The 21,340-nt window shown below is 42.8% G+C and overlaps 2 protein-coding genes across 2 annotated transcripts; one reads left to right on the top strand and one right to left on the bottom strand.

Annotated features, from left to right (window-relative positions):
• Positions 1–357: 357 nt before the first annotated feature.
• Positions 358–13,213, top strand: idh2 (isocitrate dehydrogenase (NADP(+)) 2). The gene is made up of 11 exons (XM_037106498.1): positions 358–612; positions 6,557–6,648; positions 7,091–7,256; positions 7,551–7,711; positions 7,838–7,981; positions 9,393–9,529; positions 9,690–9,841; positions 9,966–10,078; positions 10,341–10,438; positions 10,524–10,616; positions 12,799–13,213. Exons 1-11 carry the CDS (start codon positions 498–500, stop codon positions 12,881–12,883), a joined length of 1,356 nt encoding a protein of 451 aa, XP_036962393.1. The 5' UTR covers positions 358–497; the 3' UTR covers positions 12,884–13,213.
• Positions 13,214–13,248: 35 nt separating this feature from the next.
• Positions 13,249–20,444, bottom strand: znf710a (zinc finger protein 710a). Its single transcript, XM_037106488.1, has 5 exons — positions 20,315–20,444; positions 16,677–18,170; positions 15,775–15,966; positions 15,519–15,693; positions 13,249–15,076 (listed from the first exon to the last, which is right to left on the bottom strand). The coding sequence occupies exons 1-5, from the start codon at positions 20,357–20,359 to the stop codon at positions 14,907–14,909; spliced, it is 2,076 nt and encodes a 691-aa protein (XP_036962383.1). The 5' UTR covers positions 20,360–20,444; the 3' UTR covers positions 13,249–14,906.
• Between the last annotated feature and the right edge of the window lie 896 nt (positions 20,445–21,340).

The raw sequence follows: 21,340 nt of genomic DNA, 5'->3' as shown, positions 1-21,340 counted from the left end.
GATGTATATAATAATCTTGACTATTTCCGGATGTCAGGGTGGTGGGGGTGGGGGCAGGGCCTCCGTAGTTTTAAAATCCTGGCTACGGCCCTGCTGCACCTAGTGAAAGTATTGAGGATTAAGATGTCAGCTATCTCTTCAGAGTGTTTACTCCGAGGGAAGAAACACAACATTAATGGCAGCGAGTGACTTTATCTTGGGATGACCCTGGCAGGAGCAGCTCAGGGCTGACCCCGTCCAGGACTCTCTCCCGGTGTTTGGTGTCTGATCTTCGGATCAGTCTGCAGCCGTTTAACCGCTACTTCGTGTCGGTCCCTCCTCTGGGTCCGTGTGCCTCTGACGTAGCGCCCAGCGTCTCCCGCCGGGGAGGGGAAGAAGGGCGGTGCTGTCGACAGCCGCTCACTATATTGCCCAGAGCACAGCGACGCTTTGCCCCCTCTTTGCTCCGAGTTTCATCGAGTCTGTACCGCAAAGTGATCCGGGCCGGGAAAAAAAACATGGCTGGATATTTGAAAGTCCTCAGCTCCCTTTCGAGGTCCGCCGCCGCTTTCTCCAGAAACCCCGCGGTGCTTGCGCCGGCTGCAAATATCCAGAGTGTGCCTCAGAGAAACTGTGAGTGGAGACAGATTACCGGTGTCATCCTCAGCATCATTGTGTTCACTGTTGACCTCTGCTTTATGGTGACGGGGGGTTTAATGTCGCTCAGAGTGCATTTTAGAGAATACGAGCCGAGCCAGAGAGCGACAAATCAAGCCAGCTCGCAGGAGCCGGTGGAGCCGCGCTAGCCGCAGCCATGCTAGCCAAGTTGCATCTGCTGCTAGCCAGCTGGGATGCTATTAATAGTTTTTTAATGGTTCAGGTTCGACGATGCTCCAAACGCCTCCGACTGCTTTTAAATGGTCGCTTTATGGCCGGTCGAGTCTAGGTCGTCGAGCTTAATAAAGGGGGCTGTAAACATCGAGAGATAAGCGCCGAGGAGCAGCAGCCGGGGGAGAGCGGTCTTTGTTTCCCCCACCATGTAAACTTCGAGGAGCAGTTGATGGAAATGTAAAGATACGTGTTGACATGAATGAATGAGACGTTAACTTAAAACTGTCTGCCTTAAAAAGCAGATATGACTGGGTGAGTTTTTACACTCCAGCTGTCGACTAATGAAGGAGATAACGATGCGCCGCTAAAAAAAAAACTGAAAGCAGTATGAATCAAAAATGAATCTTCCGTTTTTGGCTCTGTGTGTGTGCGGAAATGTCAACGCTCTCAAACTGGAGCTGAATGTGAATGTTTACAGGCGAAAATCACGTGAAATAATGTGTCCGACATTGCAAAATAGATGTGCACCTCTTGCGTCTTGAAGTCATTTGCGCGACGCTGACTCGGTGGGAAAAGTTTTCCCGAGGTCACCGCAGACGAGACTCCGTTATAGAGAGCAATGGCTGCCGCTGCCATTTGCTGCTCGCTTTGTCCTACATAATGTTTTTTTTTTTTCAATCTGGGGTTTACATCCCAAACCTGGGTTTTTTTTGTTTTTTTTTTTTAACCACATCTGCACATCTGACAGATTCTATTTTTGATATTGGCTCCAAGTGTATTACAGATTAGTTTTTTTTTTCCCCCATTTAGACTAGTGCCAGGGGAGCAACCACAATCATTTTTTTCCTCCCTTTTAATTGTCTGTGAATGAGAGCAGGGATCCAAATTCACTTATCACTTGGGCTCTGCAGACATCCAACATTTCATACAGCAGGAACTTGAAACTCCTTTCTCTCCAGCACTGCCATGTGGTGATTATACAGCAGCTGGGTCAGCTGAAGGGCACTTTGATTGAATCAACATGTCATCTGAGTTTTAGTAGTGTACCAAACTGTCGCTGTTTGCAGCACCTGGAACGTCTAAAACAACTCGTGCTGTTTAAAGTTTAACCACCTTTTTAAAATCCAAGTGGAAAAGGTCCAACAGGTCCAATCTTTTAAAACACCTTGTTTCACATAACTGGCACAGCATTTTTATTTGGTGTTTTATTCTGAAAGGATCTTGGATAGAAAGCGGCATGCATGTCTTTGTGACCTCAGTGTGACCAAGATTGCAAGCACTTTTGTTTTTTTTCAATCGGTCACAAGTTGCAGTTGTTTCCCTGCAATTACATGACCCCATAACATTTCACAGGTCTCATAAATTTGGCCGACTTTCAGTCTTTGTTTTTTTCATCTTGCTGTGGATTTTACACAGCAAGGATACTTTTATTTTGTGACCTTTAACGCCTTGTAGCTGCTGTAGCTTGCTTTTTTTGTGGTTTAACACTTCATTAACTGACCTTCTTACAAACGTCTTCAGTGTTGCGTGTAGATCGGTTTGGTATTGTCTTTACATGGCAACTGCCTTTTGTCTGGGTTTAGGATTAAATCTGAAGGGCTCTGAGGGCTTGCCTGTCTTTGTTGAAAGTTAACCAGAGGACACACACAAAGGTTGTTGGAGTCATCCAGTCAAGGCACACATTGTTTGAGGCGGTCTTTGACTGCTTGCCACTAATGTATATTGCACAAGTTATTTTGAGCACATATTATTTGTAAAGACCTCAGCATCCAACCCCACAGTTCAGCTCTAAAATTAGTGGTAAGCACCCGCTGCTACAGACGGGGTATTTAAACGGCTAATGCTGAAAGTTGGCTCTGAAAGTTTGGTCATAATGTCTTGTTTACTTCTTTCATCAGATATTTCTTGATTTTCAAATTCATTATACAGATTATGTTATAGCTGTTTGAGCCATGACAAAATTCAGTAATGATGCCTCTAAGACGTACAATTTATTTGAATATATTTCTCAAAGTATCAAGTATTTTGATGTTGGTGTTAAAGCTAAAGCACTGGATTAAAAACCTTTTGAAAGGTATCCACTCCTTTTCAACATTTGACTTGTTTTCCATTCACTCTTGTGTTTATCGTGTCTTTTTTAAATGGAGACAGCTCCTATCAACATACCCGTGCTGAGCTAAGGATCAAATCAGGATTTCCTGCGCAGTTCTTTCATTCCACCATTTTATACTTTGCTGCATATTCCCTCCTGCTGACTATCTTCCACTGAGGTTACCGGTGGGAAAATAAAGTCTTGCAGACGTCTCTCCGGTGCATGTGTGAATGATGTGGCAGGCAGTCAGGCAGGCAGACCCGCATGACTTTGCTTCAGCTCGCCCTTCACCATCCAGTTTGTTGATACATTCAGAAGTTATGTAACCTACTCAGCTCCCTCCTGCGCTCCCCTCCCCCTGCACTGTGATAGTGGAGAGCTGTTTTAGCAGATTTAGGTTAGACCAGACAGAAATGATGCCAAAGCGGTAGCTGTTAATGACTCGCCCATGATGTATTGTAGCGGAGACTGCTGTTCCAATTGCAGATGGAGAATAATTATTCGACTATTATTGAATTAACACAAATTGAGTTCACCTCCGCTGCTTATGTGACGCTTCATTTTTCCTGATCTTATTACATAATACTTAAAATATCACCTCCCAGCTTATGTCATGGACATCATACACAGTATGGGTGATAGGGGTTTGGAAGAGCCTGCTATTTGATGTACTGTTTTCTGTCTATCTATCCGGGACTCTTTGACAAATAGGGCAGCAGCTACAGTAATGATTATGTTCATTATTGATTAATCTGCCAGTTACTTTCTCAGTTTAACATTTGGTTTACAACAGGGTTAGAAAATGGCAAGCAATCAGCAATCTCTAAAGACCAAAGTCGCATCTTGAAACTGCTTGTTTCCTCAGCAAATTAAATGAACCACACAAACTATTTAGTGTGCTGTACAATTTCACAAAGAAAATAAATATATTTATACAGGTTATTGATGACATTAAACTGGGGACAGTGTTTCTGTCCGTTTCCTCTTGTGGAGCAACTTCAGTCATCTCCGAGGATAAATTTAAAACTTAATGATTGTCATAATTTACGTTTACACACGATCCACTCTGCAAAAATGACCACTCACGTCCCCGAAGACGGTAATCAAAAACACAGAAGTTGTTTATTCACAGTTAGCAGTGCTGCTGATTAAACCTGTTGAGCATGAGGTTTTTCCAAAATCAAACAAAAACTCAACAAACCAGTAATACTGAGATTATACTTTTACTTTTGTCATTTATTTCTGTCTGTCTTTGTGCTGCTAACTGGCTAGCATAAAGGTCACAAGTGTCTTTGCTATAAGGTTATTTTCAGTGCGTCACGGTCACACCATGTATCTGTACTCAGTGGGCAGCGTGTCATATTAAGAGTGGCTGTTTGGACAGGTGTTGCCAAGGCTTTGTAATCCAAACTAGTTCCATTGATCTATGCAGATGTTTGATATTAAATTAATGTTAATATATGTACGTGTAAAGAAATGTTGTTTGTGTAATGATTCCACCAGACTCCTTATGTTTACTTGCATTATTCTAGGAAGGCTTGTAACAGTAGGGGAGAATTAACTCGGCTGGGAAATCGTCACTTGATCCTCTGCACCTCCCCCTATACTTGGCAATTCAGTGAAATGGTCCTGCTGGCAGGACTCGCACACTGAGCAGAATGAGAGCAGATATGATTAAGGATACTAATCTCCAGTGATCCAACTGGAGAGCAAAGAGGGCACTCTCACAAGAGTCATTGTTGACGAGAAAAACAAAACACACTTGTAGTTATTAAAGTTTTGGTGTGTGATTTTTAAAAACTCTTAACACTCTTAAGTGTTTGTTTTTGAGAAAATGACATTCTAGATCATGGCTATTTATATCCTGGAGTGAAGCTGTTGACTGTATACTTAAGAGTAAAACCTGATTGGCCCAATGTGAGTTTTAATTAGCATTGCTTATAAGTACCCTGTGGAGTTTTTGGCAATGAGCAGTGGGGTGTAAGCAGGTCCCGTCCCTTTCCTGACATTGGATTTTTGGCTATTCCCTTAATCAGCTGTCTACAGTGGTAATGCATCAGAAGCATAGCAAATGTCAAAACATGGAGCGCAAATCTGCTTAAAAAGTTTGTCAGCTTGAATACTGCATTTTTAGTAAGAACACTGAGAGTAAACTGAAATGTGTTTTGGTTAAAAGAAAAGAGTAATAGAAAGCACTTTTCAATTCACTGATTTTAGTACATTTTCTATGAAGTCGTATAAGACCAATGTCAAAAGTTACATGATCCCAAATTGACAAGCATTCAGAAAACCTCATATTTGAAGAGCTGCAGCCAGCAAATGTTTGGTATTCATCATAAGTTATTGTTAAAATGACAACCTTGTTATATATTCACAAGGTAATTGCTTTTCATTTGGTCACCTGTCCCTTGCACTTCTAGGATAGTGAGAGAGTGAGGAAGGGAGTCAGCGAGTGAGACTCAACGTAACCTGAATAAAAACTGAATCATTAACTCGTCTGTGAACATTTGTGTCTGAGTCACATCACTTGGATTTTCATCAGCAGGATCATTTGTTGATTCACCCCAAAACAGCTTTGTTACTGTACATTAGTCATAACCTAGCAAGTTATGGCATGCAAAGGGTGTGTACCTGTCTGTTTGCATTAAGGTCTATCACAACTCTGGTTCTTTTTTTTTTTTTTTTTTTTTTTTAAACATTATGTTCAAGTAAAGTACATTTCTCCCACAGCTCCAGTTGCCAGTCAACAATACATTACAGGACAGAAACTCATGAAAATTGAGATCACCTCTGCAGATCGCTGCTGCAGTCAGGTCGATATGAGTGAAAAAAAAATCCACTTTTTGAAAAAGTAATCTCTAAACTCTCCTTACGATGATAAATGAACCCAGATCAGAGCAGAATCTGATGAGACTCTGGATGTTTGTTCCTTCAGGAGGTGTGGCTCTGCACCTGACTCGACTCCAGAGCTGGCCGACTCTGATCTTGAACGTTCCAGTATATTATTTAGTCAAGATGGCTATGCTGATTGGACATATTACTCCTCTTTCTGTGACGTTTTTCAGGATAATGCAACGCCAGTAGGAAGAGGACGAGAAGCTTGTGCCAAAAATGCAGTTTTGTGTTTTTCATGGTGCAAATGGTGAATTCGTATGCCTTTTCAAGACTTGCTAGTCTACATGGCATTAAAAAATTGAGACATCGATAACTGTTTTGATTGTGAATCGTGATTTGATTAAATAGATATTTTTGGGGCAGATTTCCAGCCTCTAAAATGTTTTTGGTTTGGTGCTTCTCTTACAACAACAATTTGAACATAATTTTGGTTTTGAACTGTTGGTTTGAAAAGAGATTTGAAATTGTATGGAACATTTTTTTTGAGTGCACCATAGTCTGAATAGTTGATCCAGTAACCGAGGGGATAAAAGGCAGATTAATTGATAATAGTAGTGATTGTAAGATGCAGCCTAAGGCACAGATGTTAGCTGGCAAATGTAAAGGAGACAGGAAACAGAATCTCAGCAAAAAACCTCCAATCACTGTAGCTTCCTGTGTTTGTTGTCCAGCCGTCATGGACCCATAAATAAATTCACATTCTGTTGTGAATAAAAAATCTGTCCCTGCTTGAACCCCTGTGCATATGTGACTTGACAGATGCCGACAAACGCATCAAAGTGGCCCAGCCGGTTGTGGAGATGGACGGAGATGAGATGACCAGGATCATCTGGGAGTTCATCAAAGAGAAGGTGACAAAGTGGCGTCCAGGGGTGGAGGGCTGATAACACACAGACGCTGGTTGCGAGTCTCAGTGGAGGACGTGCCTACGCGGTCTGACTCGCCTATTTTTATATCGCAGACCAACACGTGGATGTGAGGGGAGGGTTATGTGGAAGATTATATGATGATGTGGGGGAGGGGCTTTGTGATGTTTCATTCCGTCACTGGCAGATGGCACATTGGCTCAGGGAGAAACGTGGAGATGCATGAGATTAGAAATAACGAGTTGTTGTTTCAAAAGTGAATAGCACAATCATGCAAATGCCTTTTGCAGTACATTATTTAAGTTGAGATTTGTTTAGCTGATTTCTAAGGGTCTTTATTTTGAGGATGCTACTTCAGTTTTATGTCTTGTGTTATGAATTAGTTTTGGTATTAATGTCTTTTGTGTGTTTTTGCTGTGTCCTTAAGCTCATCCTGAGCAATGTCGATGTTGAGCTGAAGTATTATGACCTGGGTCTGCCGTACCGTGACCAGACTGATGACCAGGTCACCATCGACTCCGCCCTGGCCACTAAGAAGTATCACGTTGCGGTCAAGTGTGCCACCATCACACCCGACGAAGCCAGAGTGGAAGGTAGGGAACAAGTCTTATATATTTACATACATGCACATCACAGAGGAGTTTAGGAGAAATTTCACCTGCCCTTTTGTAAAGCTGAGTGCTATATAAATAAACTCCAGACAGAACTCAAGTTAAATGATTTATGAATGCATAGATGTTTTATGCAAACGCCCTTCTTCTTCTTCTCCTCCTGGCAAGTGTGCTGCATTTTAATCAGCAGTGTTAGAAAAATACAGCAGACCAGCCAAACCTTTCGGATCACCCTGAGTTATGTCTTAAGTATAATTTCTGTGTTTTTATATTCAGAGTTCAGCCTGAAGAAGATGTGGAAGAGCCCCAACGGAACCATCAGGAACATCTTGGGCGGCACCGTCTTCCGCGAGCCAATCATCTGCAAGAACATTCCCAGGCTTGTTCCAGGTTGGACGCAGCCCATCACCATTGGCAGACATGCCTTTGGCGATCAGGTGAGTCTCATCTAAAGATGCATTAATTGAGTTTACAGTTTCTCATGCGCCCAAATAAACCAGACAGCTTCACCACTGATATCAGATTTCTTAGAGTTAATGAGCCTTGCCGTGTTTCTTGTACAGTACAGAGCTACAGACTTTGTTGTGGATCAGCCCGGAAAATTCAAGATGATCTTCACACCTGCTGATGGCAGCGCAGGCAAGGAATGGGAGGTGTACGACTTTCCCGCTGGCGGCTGCGGAATGGGCATGTACAACACCGATGAGGCGAGTGAATACTATTAAATGTTCTATTTAAAAGTTAAGCCTGGCAATATTATAAACATATTTTACGTTTTTGGAACTGTCAACAAATCGTCCTTTCTGATGCAACCCTCACTATTTATGCAGACTTGGGACCAACGTTTAGAAATGCGCTCACTGTTTGGGGAGCCCTCAAGAAGAAGTAAATGTTGTAGTTCTAGGGGCTTTTCACCGCTGTGTATTCGATGTGCTTCGAAAATGTATAGGAGGTTGATTGCACATACACCTTAATGTGATCAACACGATGTGAACTACAGTTACCATGTTTATCACTGTAATGATGATAATGGTGTGGGTTATTGATCTATTTTTATTAAGGGTTCTATGGCGCATACTAAATACTAGTGGCATCAAATATGTCTTTGTCTTTGATTAGATAGTACTTAAGGAAATGTTGCGTTTTTAGCGAGGAAACGTAGAGCTGGTAGTGCTATACAAAAGTATTGAGGGATGATTGTGTCCTCAAAGACACTCTGTGTATGAAACCTTGAGAGTGAGAGGCTTGTTGTCTGTATGCAGTGAAATTGTTGTAGGTGTAAGCTTCAGAAAGTGTGTGGGATGTTTTCCTTTTTAGTATTTATAGCTTTAAACATATTCATCACTGAGAGGAATACAAGATAATCAAAGGTTTATAAGTCTTGGCAGTGTGTTTAGAATTTTTTTCAAAATGTCTGAACCCGACCTTTCTTTATATATTTTGACAAGCTGTGTACTTGACTAAGATTATCTGAAACCTTAGCGACTGTGTTGAAACCCAGAGAGAACAGTGACAGTACCTTTTTTTAAAAATTTGGTCGCATGTTGCTATATACCGACTTACTGAGGAAGGAAGTCGGCAAGCGTAACGTGTAACTAGTAATACGACTAAAGGTGTGTTCATCCATCAACGTTTATGCCTGAATCATATACTTCTTTTCATCCATTATTGTTTAACACTGAAGACAACAACTTCCTTGATCCCACAGTACTTTTTCTCATTTTTTAATTGAAACAACAGAAAACACATACAGTGCATTTAAAATTGATCAAAGGTTTGTATTCATGCAGTCATCCCTAATCTTACTGAGGGATTACAAACCGTAAACTTTGTATTTTATAACTCTATTTACACCTAGAAGATAACCTGATTGTGCTCTTAAGTTCTGCCAAAGGCCATTTGTAAATCTAACTCAACAGTCATTACAGTACGCTCTCTTCCGTTCAACCTGCTCTGCTACTGTTTTGTTTGCCTTCATCAGCACGGTCTGTTTGATTTAACAACATCAGAGGTCACAGTAGATGACTTTCAACTCGTCAAGGGGAAGGTTGTTAACCTCCTTACTCTACTGATAAAATGCTACAGCAGTCATGAACTGTTTGTTTCTCCTCCCAACAGTCTATCACGGGCTTTGCACACAGCTGCTTCCAGTACGCTATCGGCAAGAAGTGGCCCCTGTACATGAGCACAAAGAACACCATTCTTAAAGCCTATGATGGCAGATTTAAAGACATTTTCCAGGATATCTTTGAGAAGTGAGTCTGTCTTTTTGTTTTGATTTGATTTTCAGTTTAGTTTATTCACAGACACATGCAGATTTGAATCATCTTTTTGCTTTGTGTCATTAGTAAAGTAGGAGGGGGAAAAAAAGAAAAGGAGTTTTATTTAGTTTTATTATGTTTGTGCTTCCTTCAGGCACTACAAGCCTGAGTTTGACAAACTGAAGATCTGGTATGAGCACAGGCTTATTGACGATATGGTCGCACAAGTGCTGAAGTCTTCTGGGGCCTTTGTGTGGGCTTGCAAGAACTACGACGGAGATGTTCAGTCTGATATCCTTGCACAGGGTGAGATATTTGGAAACATGACTACCACTTCTTGGGAAATTGTGAAAGCATTTGTGCTACTTGCTGGTTTTGAGCAGATGTGGGTTGCTTTAAGAAGAATTGTGCTTCATGTTTCTTCTTTTAGGTTTTGGCTCTCTGGGATTGATGACATCAGTTCTCGTGTGCCCCGACGGCAAGACTATTGAGGCTGAGGCCGCCCACGGCACTGTGACCAGGCACTATCGCGAGCACCAGAAGGTTAGTAACCATCTTTATTCTTCTTAGGAAAACGTATCAACCAGGTAATGAAACACGAAACGAATAAAGGCCAAATTTATGGCCTTGCAAACAGACTGTGTTATCTGTGGAGTTACACTGCCATCATGTGGTGAGAATGAGATGTCTGCTCAGATGCTCAAATGTAGGAAATGGGATGCTTTATATTCATAAGTAAACGCAACCCTTCATGTTACTGTGTAATAGTAAAACATATTAACATATTTCTCAACTCTGTTCTCAGGGAAGGCCGACCAGCACCAACCCCATCGCCAGCATTTTCGCCTGGACCAGAGGCCTGGAGCATCGTGGCAAACTTGATGGCAACCCCGACCTGATCAGGTAAGAGATGTGTTTAAAATATAAGCGTTCTGACCCTGGGATGAAGGGAACATGCCACCTCTAAGTGTCTTTTGTTGATCTGCAGGTTCTCCCAGATTCTGGAGAGGGTGTGTGTCGAGACTGTTGAGAGCGGCACCATGACCAAGGACCTCGCAGGATGCATCCACGGCCTGTCCAAGTAAGTTCATCTCTGGGTTGATGCTTGAGTTTTACAAAATAGTTGTTCAAATCTATGTAATATATTTCTAGCGACGACAAGTATCATGGTGATACACATTAGATTAACCTAGTTTTTGCTCTTAGTTGTAGATTTGTCTCCAGATTAGAGTTCTTCATTGATTCAACCAAAGTTGTGGACATATCCGTCGGGGATCTTTGTGCACTCAGATTGTCATGTGGCACATTGATGACAGCGCACTCTTTACATATTCAGGCAGAACTGGGTTATTTGTGAATGAAATATTTCTGACTTATTTATAACTTTAACACTTTAAGTCACTCAAAAGAAAAGCAGACCATTGTCATTGCAAACACTTTGTAACATTTGTGATATTTAACTCATTAACCATAGTTATAGTTATTTGATTGTTGACATACAATGCAATGGTTTATAAAATAAACAATTGCTTAATAAATGCTGTTTAAGTAAAAATTAAAATAACATTTAATTACTATTAATAACTGTGAATTGACCATTTATGTGAAATGGGTATTGAGAAGTGTTATATCAAACATTTGCTCAATGAAGCATGCAAATATCAGCATATATAAATTTAGAATAAAGATAATTATTAGTTGCAGCCCTAGCTGGTGAAGTATACATGTGTTTCCTTGGAAGAAGGTTTTCAGCCTTGTGAACACTAAAAATAAGGAGTGTAAAGCTCTTAACTGTGCAACATCACACCTAAAAGATATAGAAAAACTGACATCAGTGTGTCTGTTAGACTTGCAAAAGAAGAGTGTTTCGTTTTAAAGTGTAATTATAATAAAAATGTTTTTCATCAACTCACTGAAGACACACAATATGTCCAGCATTTAATGTAATCCTGGACTGTAGCCAAAACAGTTATCAGTTATCAGTACAGTTATTGAGAGAAAAATAATCTGCAACTATTATTTATGAATTAATTATTCACTTTTTTTTTAAGCAAAATGACAAACATACCACAGTTTCAGCATCTCAGTTGTGAGGACCTGCTGCTCTTCCCTGTTCTAGAGCGATGAGCTGTGAAAAAGTCTTAACAGCCATTTTTCACAATTTTAGCAACCAAACAATTTGTGAAAATAATCTACAGATTAATCAATCACGCAAAAACACATTAGTTGCAGCCCATACTTTGAAGTATGTATCCATTTAGTCCGTAGCACATCTTAGTGTTTTGGGACATTAAGCCTGTAATGGCACCCATGAACAAATGTTTGGTGCTTTCTCTCGCAGATATCCTTCGTTTAACAAGCAATCAATGAAAATATTCCCTTTGATTAAACCACCAGCATCAGTCTGAAACAATGACAGAAAACAGGGTGGTATTTACCCAGACTCTGACTTGCTATCTTGGAATACAGGTTGGTAATCCGAAACTTGTCCCAATCATGACCTCGTCTTGTTTTTAGCCGACAGGAGTTTAAGCAACAATGATCTTCTCTGAGCCTATATGGTGTAAGGTTCGATGTGATGTTTTTTGCTCCATCTAGTCTGTTAGCAGGATATCTTTAGAATTTTATAAACAGATTGCACTGAAGTTTGGTGGAAAGTTAGGCTGTGGTCCAAGAGAAAAATGGATTGGCCTTGGATCAAAATCAAAATGTAGTTTCAGGAAACTTTTTAAATGGACTCTGACTATCATCAAATCTTTATCAAGGGTTATTCTTTGCTCATTTCTGATGAACACATTCACATGAATAATGAAGACCAATCACACATATTGATCCAGGTACCGCTGAAACATTTACTTTTTGATCAAACCCTCAGATAAGGGTTGTGTAGTCCTGGTTTGCACATGACTGGCATATTTACCACATTAGCTTTCAGCATAAATTTGTCTTCTGCAAGCATTAACATGCATTGATTTTCCTTTTTAAAGCATTTGTTTTGTTTTTTTTTAAATCCATTAAGCAGAACAGGAAGACACACATTTTTTAAATGATACAACTGTCGTAATGCGTTTTGAAGATGCACATATCATGATTTCCCCCTCATTTTAAGGTTTAAGTCATAATTATGATGGTGTTATTAACCAACAACCTCAATTAACGCTAAACCCTAACACACAATGAAGCTTTCTGGTCATACTGCTACAGTGCTGTTTTCTAAAGTACGCTATTGAATTTTCTGAACTCGTCTCGTCTTGCCTCCTCAGTGTCAAGCTGAACGAGCACTACGTCAATACTACAGACTTCCTCGACGCCATCAAGACAAATCTGGATAAAGCCCTCGGCAAGTGAAGGACTTGAAAAAGAATATAGTTAGCCTGGAGAAGGCGAGTCTGATCATCTGTTTTTGTACCTCATTTTTAACTTAAAAAGGTCAATAAATCCACTTTCACCTGAAGTAAAACTATGTACTGTCTGTAGCATTATGTAGTATTCTATTAGGGTATTATTAAATGGTCGACAGCTGTCCTTACACCCAATGCCTCCCTAACCGTCTGTCCCATTCTTCGCAAGGTTTTATTTTTGTAATGTGAAGTACTGTATTCAATACTGTGTAATGCCTTGGGCAGGACTGAAGCCTACGTCAAACATATTTGCCAATAAATCACTTGTTTGACCCACTATCTGAATTTTTGTTTTTTAAAACGCACAAACCATTTTAAAGGTAAATAAATTTATTATTTTACAGTATTGTCTGGTACACAACATTGTACATACATCTCTATCCACATTATCTCCACGCTAAAGTCTAATACAGAAAGCCATTTAAGCTGAACACCTTTCCCTTCGTATCATCACTAAAACAGTGATGGAATGAACACAGAAGCTGGAAAAACTCACAAAATTGAGCATTTTTTTTTTTTTTTTTTTATTTTAAATGCACTATATCAACATTGCAAATGGACACCTTGTTTGCAGGTTACGAGTTTGAAAAGCTAAGCACTGGGAAACTGAATATATTGAGCATTTCCCAAATCATTTTCCACAAGGTCCACGGCCCTGTCACATGTTGGGAGGTTGTCGTTCATCACTTGAGACCAGTGTACAGCATGATGGATGGCATGCTCTCGCAGACACACCGGGGCACTTAATATTTCTGTCCGAGTTTTTTGGGACAATTCTTGCTGAGATTCATCCATTTTAAAAAAACAACAACAACCAAAAAAAAACTGCAAAATGAATGCAGGGTTTTGCATTGCTATTGGGGAAAAAAATGCTGCAGTCTTGTCTTTTGAAGGCCTGGATTGGATGGAAGGGGGGAATGGTGAGGTTTAAGAGAGAAGCTGTACCACAGTCTGTTCTCTGTGGTAATCTTTTGAAGAGATCTACAGATGGGTGGGAGGGGAACCTGAATGTAATTTCATGAGGTCTGCGATTGGACCCCAAGAAATCCAATGTCCCTTTTCCGGCAAGGAAAAGAGACTTACAGTGCCTGTTGGCTGCAAGGTTTGATCCAATTCTTTGGTAAAGGGGGTCCTACCATTATTATGATTTTCTTTCATTAGCGTTGTAAAACATTCCACGGAAACAATTACATTCATAGACTAGAGATCAACACAGGGTGATGCTTGTTAATGCAGAATCCTAAGAAGTGGACACAGTGGTCCTCAGTGCGACGCACTGATCACGGTACCAGCCGACAGACGAGAGGACTGATGCATTCTGTACAATAATATACAATAAAACAAGGAATTTAACTTATTTTGCAGACCTCAAATGTAATTCATCACAGTATAAATCAGAGTGAATCATTAAAACCTCTGCAATTTGATAAGCTTTGGCAAGTGGAAATGAACAGTAACACTTGTTCCCTTCTTTAAACCCTTCACATTAGAGTGCCCCAGCAGACTGAGAGAGACCGGGATTGTCTGAATGAGTAAGTGCAGTATAACATCACCATATGTTTTTTTACGCTTGTAGCTTAAAAATGTGCTTTGTAAATCGGGCTCAGATGATATTCCTGTAGTTAAGCAGCTGACGATATACCTATTTATATAGATCTCTTTTTTTTCCCCTAAACGTCAGTCCATTTTTTTTCTCAAATATAATATATTTACTCAGTAGATGTGCTGTGACTTAGAGATGAAAAATATTTAATAAGGTAAAAAGTATACATTTCCAAATTTTGTAGTATTACGAGTGATTCCAGTGCATATGAGTGTGCAGTTTGCCGGGTTCCTTCTCACCCTTGAAGAGTGACCCGAGCACTATGCCTGTAACAGCAAAAGAACAAAACAAAACAAAAGGGAAAAAAAAAAAGAATATCCCGTTTTCATTAGTTCACTTATTTTCAATTTGGGGTCATTTTAAAGATTCACGCGGTGCTGAAGCGCCCCGTGCCCTTCCCATAGGTGCTATAATACTCCATTTGAGTGAGTTTAGCAATGTCTGGCGTGTTGTTGTTATTAGCCCGGTTTTCTCGCTCGCTGAATTCAAAGCTCTCCTCCTCGTAGTCCTCCTGGCCTTCCGTGTCCGGGGGGGGCTCTGAAGAAGGAAACAAAGACACAAATATGATCGCGCCCTGTCCTCAATAACACACACACATACACACACACAAACAGAGCTCGTCCTAAAGACACATGGCCTCATTGAGGACAGCCAGTAGATTGCCTCTCCTCCCCTGCCTCAGTATCAGTCTCTACTGATAGAGACAGGCATGTCTAATCCAGGCACTGCTATATTTACTAAACACACACAGGGATGGAGTGACAGAGAAACATCAAAACACTTGGCCACTAGATTACAGTACATGCTGAGTCAAAGTGCATTAGGGACAGACTGAGTGACAATAATGCGACATGAAGCCCACCGAGGAAATTTGCCACACATGACGCATCAACAAATTCAAAAACTGTCATCAAGCGGTTTCATCTATTTCAAAGCAGAGAGCGTAATTAAATTAAGGGTAATGGATGGAGCTATTCACCTTGTCCGTCTATTGAGGTGTCCATGATGCCGTGTTTGACCTTCATGTGCCGGCTGAGGTTGCCCTTCAGGTTGAACTTGCTGGTGCAGTAAGGGCACTTGAAGGGCTTGCTGCCGGCGTGGAGGTGCATGTGGCCGAGGAGGTTGTACATTCTGTTGAACGACTTCCCGCACACCTGACACACAAAGGGCACCGCAGTCAGAATCCATCACAGCGGGAACAAGTTTGTCTCGGAGCAAAACTTCACGTCACTCACCTTGCATTTGAAAGGCTTGACCGGCAGGTGGACGATCATGTGAGTCTTGAGCGTCTGCTTCTGGACGAAGGTCTTGAAACAGACGTGGCACTGGAAGGGCCTCACACTGGCGTGGATCAACATGTGTCTCTTCAGGTTGGCAGACAAGGTGAACTCTCTGGCGCAGACGTCACACTTGAATTCTTTCATGCCCTGGGGAGACAAAAAGTGTATGGGCCTTTTAATTAATTTGGCTAAATATATAGTTGTGAGGAAAATAAATAATGAGTCACAGGAAGAAAACACACAAGAAGCTTGTGTGTGTGAGCCACCGCTTTCTGGCGTCTGATCCAACTCGCACAGACCGCATTAGCCCCCCCAAGTGTTGAGAGACGGGCTGGAAAAACTCTTAACAATGGGAAGAATAAACTTCAACATTTATTTAACTTTTATTTTAATATTTAACAAAAGCAAATGTCGTGAAAAGAAATGCTTTTCCCCTATAGAATGGAACAGACTGTATAAAGGAGAGGAAGACCAGAGTGATTCATCAGACACAAAGGGAAGTAGCTCGGCGAACGACACACAACACAAAACACATGCAAGTGGGGGGTTGAGCCACACACACAAAAAAAAAAACTCAAGGCCTTTGAAGACTGTGTTTACAAAGCAACTGGTTTTGGAGAAAAGGCTGCGTTGGAAGAGTGCAACATACTTTTTATGTGAGGACTCAAAAAGAGGGACTGAGCGAGTGAAGCTACAACAGTTCCCTTCCTCTCTAAGTGCGCCATTTTCATATCTTAAATAAAGGTTTGGCCATGTTATGTGGTTGCATAGGGCCAGCCTCAACACATAAGCTGGTAGACTAAGGCACGTCATTGGTGTTTCAGTACTTTAGGTGCAAGCGTGTGCGCAGCCAGTACCTTGTGAGTCAGGGCATGCTGTCGGAGGTGGTGGATCTGGACGAACTCCATGCCGCACTCGGGGCAAACGTAGGGCCGTACGTTCTGGTGTTTCATCAGGTGGTTCTGCAGCTGGCTGCGGTAAGCGAAGGACTTGTGGCACTCTGTGCACTGGTATGTGGTCGGGCCCTGGTGGCTGGTCAGGTGGCGCTTCAGGTGAGCGTACGTTGGGAACTCCAGACCACACTGGGTGCAGACGTGGCACTGACCGTTCTCGTGCTTGTTCTCATGGGTCCTCAGCTCGCTTGGGTAGGCGAAGCCACGGCCACAGAAGCGGCAGCTGTAGGGCTTGACGTCCGAATGCTGCAGCATGTGCCTCTTCAGGTGGCTGGTCTGCGTGAAGGCCTTTTCACAAACGGTGCACTTGTGAGGTCTGGTTCCCTGGTGCGTGAGCAGATGAGTCTGGAGGTGGCTCGGCTGCTTAAAGAGCTTTCCACAGTGTAGACATTCATGGGGTTTAATTCCATTGTGGCCTAGAATATGAGTGACGAGGTTGTATTTGGACGTGTAAGACTTCTCACACATGCGGCACTTCCAGCGTTTCAGACCCTCTCCCACATCTACGCAGTACGACTCGTCGATCTGTACGTTGATGTCCAGACGGTCGATCTGCATCCGCCTCGCGAGGCCCTCTGGGTCTGACCACAGCATGGCCTGGTTGTTCTCCTCGTACTCCCCCGGCAGCGCCATGTCGGCAGACTCATAGGCCACCTCATTGGACTCATAATAGCGGCTCTCCAGTGGACTGCCAGTCTCTCCACTGGTCTTGAGGTTTAGTGCCTCTTCCTCTTCTTCTTCCTCCACCACCAACTCCTCTTCCTTCCTCTCTCTTCCTCTGCCAATGTTTTCCTCTTGTTCCTGTTCTGCTTGTCCATTTTTTTGCGGCCTTGAAGTTTCTCTCACACATGACGGACAGTTTCCGCAGGCCTGCTCCTCTTTCAGAGAACCGTGTTGGGTGACTGGATCCTCCGACTTGCCAGGACTACGCCTGCTGTCCATGTGAATGCAGGAAGGAGGGATATCGGACTCAAGCTGTTCACCTTTAACCTGAGCATGTGGACTTGATACTTTATGTGGGTGACCCTGTAATTCTCCATCAATCCTGGGCCTCTTGGTCCTCCCACGAGGCCCGGGCCGTCTTCTCTCGCTGCAGTGAGGCTGCGGCTCTGGCTCCCCTGCAGGCTCAGCCAGGTAGTCCCCGTTGGCCCCTATTAACTGGTCAGCGTACTCATACTCCATCGCCTCAGGCGGAGGAGGGGGGCACTCTCTGGGCTCCCCCGTGTAGAAGCCATTAGGGGCAATGGTGGCCCCGAAGATTTCATTCTGGGAGATGAGGCCGAGAACGGCAGCCTGAGCTAGAGATAGCACCACCACCGGCTCCGTCTGCGTGCCCACATCTACTTGGCCCTCAGTCATCTTGGGGAAGGTCCGCACCAAGCGGTTACTCTCCTCCTCCTGGAAGAGAAACACATGAAACATACAACACAAGTTCAAAAGTCATCTATCAGAAATCAAAGGTCCCTTTGTGTTTTTGTTAAATGTTCACTTCTGTTGTTACAAACAGTTTCTTGCGCCACGTTCCTCATATAACTTCATTGTACCCTGATGATATTGGTAACGTTTCTAGTAATACAAACTAAAGATTTTGGTTGAAATGATCATAGAACAAGAGTCACTGTTTCAGACTGACAACATAAGCAACATATGTCGTCCTTTTCCAGGACCTGATGTAAGTAAAAAATAATGTTTTTTACGCTTATAGTTTTGAAGCCACGTTCGGACTACGCCTTGTTTCTCACTCTGAATCCACAAAACATTCGATTGAGGAGATAAGGCAGATCTGTGTTAGCACTCTGCTTCCTTCCTTGACAGGCTTTAGAATAATAAAGAACACAACAAGGGATGCAGGTCCAGCCAGGAAGTTGACTTCCGTGGACTGTCCTCAGTACTTCCTGTGGGGTCCCGGGGCAGCCTGGCTGACCAAAGTCGGCTCATCACTGGAGCTATCTGTCCCATTCATGAGGAGGGAAGCGACTCGGCTCTACACCCGTCGTAGCCGACTTCATAATGTCTGCCACACCGGGCTTCCTTAACAAGATGATATATGCCGCCAGGCAGACTCATATCCATAACAGACATTCGACTGAGCTTCGAGCTCATTCTGTATTCCAGACCAATGCATACGGCTCGCTGACATAATTGTATGGTTCAAAAGTATTTCAGACCCACATGCACATGTTTACTCCGCCACCTGTAAAAGTGGAACAGTGAAACCGATGAAATTATGGTTTGACCAGCACTGGCTGTCTGTGGTAAAGAGAAGCCAGTACTGTGAGCCACTGGTTTCAGATGGTCTCTCAATATGAATCTGAGTGAAATGTATAGAGAGAGACGCTCTGACCCTTACTTTCCTGCCAGACTACACACTAGTCTCCACTGTGTGCCATACACGCCGGTAAGAGCTGCTTCCTTTCCTTACACAATGCTGAGAGAGAAGAAAAGATTGGACGGAGGAAAGGGAAAAAAAAGAAAGAAAGAAGAGGAGATAGTGCAGGAATAAAGGTGTGTGTCTGTGTGTGTACATGTGCACGTGTGTGTGAGAGTGTGTGTTGGTAGAGGGGAGTAGACCTGGATGCCCTGATAACCACGTCATTTATAATTACTGCTTTTAAAGTAGTCAGACAGAGACAGACTGTGTGTTTGTGAGAAAGAAAAGGAAAGAGACTGGGTGTGTGTTTGAAAGCGTGTGTGTGTGTGTGTGTGTGTGTGTGTGTGTGTGTGTGTGTTTGAGAGAAAAGAGAGGGAGGGAGGTATGGAGAGAAGGAGAAAGAGCTGTGGGCGGGGGAGGAGTGGAGGGAGGGAGGGAGGGAGACGGAGACAGAAATGAGATGGAGGGGCTGAAAGATAAAGAAAGAGGGGAGGAGAGGGAGGGGAGGGAAGGGGAACGAGAGATTGAGTGAGCATGTGAGAGGAGGGAAGAGAGAAAGGAAAAGGAGAGGGAGGGGGTGTGCGGGAGGGGGGGTGGGGGGAGTGGAGAGACACAGAGAGACAGAGTGAGTGAGTGAGTGAGAGAGAAAGAGGGGAAGGAGGGAGGGAGGGAGAGGAGGAGGTGGTGGTGGTGGTGGTGGTGGGGGGAGCCGGAGAGAGAAGAAAAAGCACAGCAAAATGAAAGGCTGACAAAATGAAAGAGAAAAAGACAAATGACAAGGAGACAGAAGGTAGGGTAGTAATTGCGAGAGTCCGTACTTTCACAATTTTAAAGTTGCATCTGAAAGACACCTAAGGACAAACAATTAAAGGCAGCAGCGGAGACAGAAACACAACTCTTTTTTTTCTAAAAGAGAAAAAAAAAAAAATAATAAAAAGAAGAAGATGTTCCCACTGCGGTATATGAATGTGAAAAAGTAATCTCCCGTCCCCTCACACACTCACTCAAACACACACTCACTCACTCACACAGACAACAGTGTAAATACCTCACTAACAAACTGCAAAACAACTAACCACAACACACACCCCCGCCCCCTCCACACACACACACACCCCTTCTAAGCAGCAGCAGCAGCACCTCTTCCTCCATCTGGAGCTCACAAACTCACCACATTGTTCCTGGAGTGATGTTTGAGGTGTTTCAGGGATCTCATCCTTCAGGAGAAATGAGTGGAGTAAAAAAATCCACCTCCTATTTATATCTGTGGGAGAGTGGGGCGGTCCCACGGCTCATCCTCCTCCTACTGTTGCTGTTATCAGAACTGACTGTGCCGGGCCCCCCCCCCCCCCTTCCCCTCCCTCCCTCCACCCTCCCCTCCACCCCACCACACACACACACACACACACACACACACTCATGCGCACACACACACACACAGCATCACCCCATTTCTTTCTCTTCCTCCCACCCTCTCCTTCCCATCTCACTTCTCTTTCTCTCCTCTTTTCTCTTACAAACACACACTCTCTCACACACACACACACACACACACACTCATACACACATCTTATCTCCCTTTCTCACTACATACAATTCAGCATGACCCTTCAACACACATTTCTCTTTAAGGCTCACAGAGACACAAGCTCTATCTTCTCTTGATCACACTTTATACTTTGCATTTCCTTTTTTCTTTTTTTCTCTTTTTCTCTCGTGAGCGCGCGCCTCAAATGCACCGACAATTATAACATCTGATCAGTAGTTTCTCTCGTAGAGATACGTGTGAATCCACGCACGCACACGCGTCTTTATATTTATATGTATATATATGTATATATAAATATATATGTGTATGTATGTATGTATGCAGGCACACACAGAGGCACGTACACACTTTCACAACACGCACAAACACTCTGAGAGACTATGGGTGGAGGTGCGTCTGTCAGTAGCGAAAACAGTCAGACAGATAATGTCTGAGAAAATGCTAAAATTTCAACTTTCCAGAGACCGTGGTAGTTTTTCTGCTATTATTTCTAGATTCAAACTAATTAACTATTGAGACAGCCTGAAGTATACTGTCTGAGAAAATTCAGAAGGAAAGGAAAAAAAAATGAGTGACAAAAGAAAAGAGAAGGAGAAAGAAAGGAGAGAAAAGCAGTTAGGAAAGAGAGGGAGGGAGGGAGGGAGACAG

Source organism: Acanthopagrus latus, chromosome 8 (assembly GCF_904848185.1).
Source record: "Acanthopagrus latus isolate v.2019 chromosome 8, fAcaLat1.1, whole genome shotgun sequence".
Classification (NCBI taxonomy): domain Eukaryota; kingdom Metazoa; phylum Chordata; class Actinopteri; order Spariformes; family Sparidae; genus Acanthopagrus; species Acanthopagrus latus.
The sequence above is the reverse complement of the archived record's forward strand: the minus strand, read 5'-3'. Positions and strand labels throughout refer to the sequence as shown.

Bases quoted from the DNA above. Each gene is read 5' to 3' on its own strand.
- idh2 (XM_037106498.1), top strand. From the start codon at position 498: ATGGCTGGATATTTGAAAGTCCTCAGCTCCCTTTCGAGGTCCGCCGCC. The intron at 10,439-10,523 runs GTAAGAGATGTG...GTTGATCTGCAG, and splicing joins GGCAACCCCGACCTGATCAG to GTTCTCCCAGATTCTGGAGA. The intron at 10,617-12,798 runs GTAAGTTCATCT...TTGCCTCCTCAG, and splicing joins TGCATCCACGGCCTGTCCAA to TGTCAAGCTGAACGAGCACT.
- znf710a (XM_037106488.1), bottom strand. From the start codon at position 20,359: ATGAGATCCCTGAAACACCTCAAACATCACTCCAGGAACAATGTG. The intron at 15,967-16,676 runs GTACTGGCTGCG...TTGTCTCCCCAG, and splicing joins AGCATGCCCTGACTCACAAG to GGCATGAAAGAATTCAAGTG. The intron at 15,077-15,518 runs GTGAATAGCTCC...TTCCTTCTTCAG, and splicing joins CACCTCAATAGACGGACAAG to AGCCCCCCCCGGACACGGAA.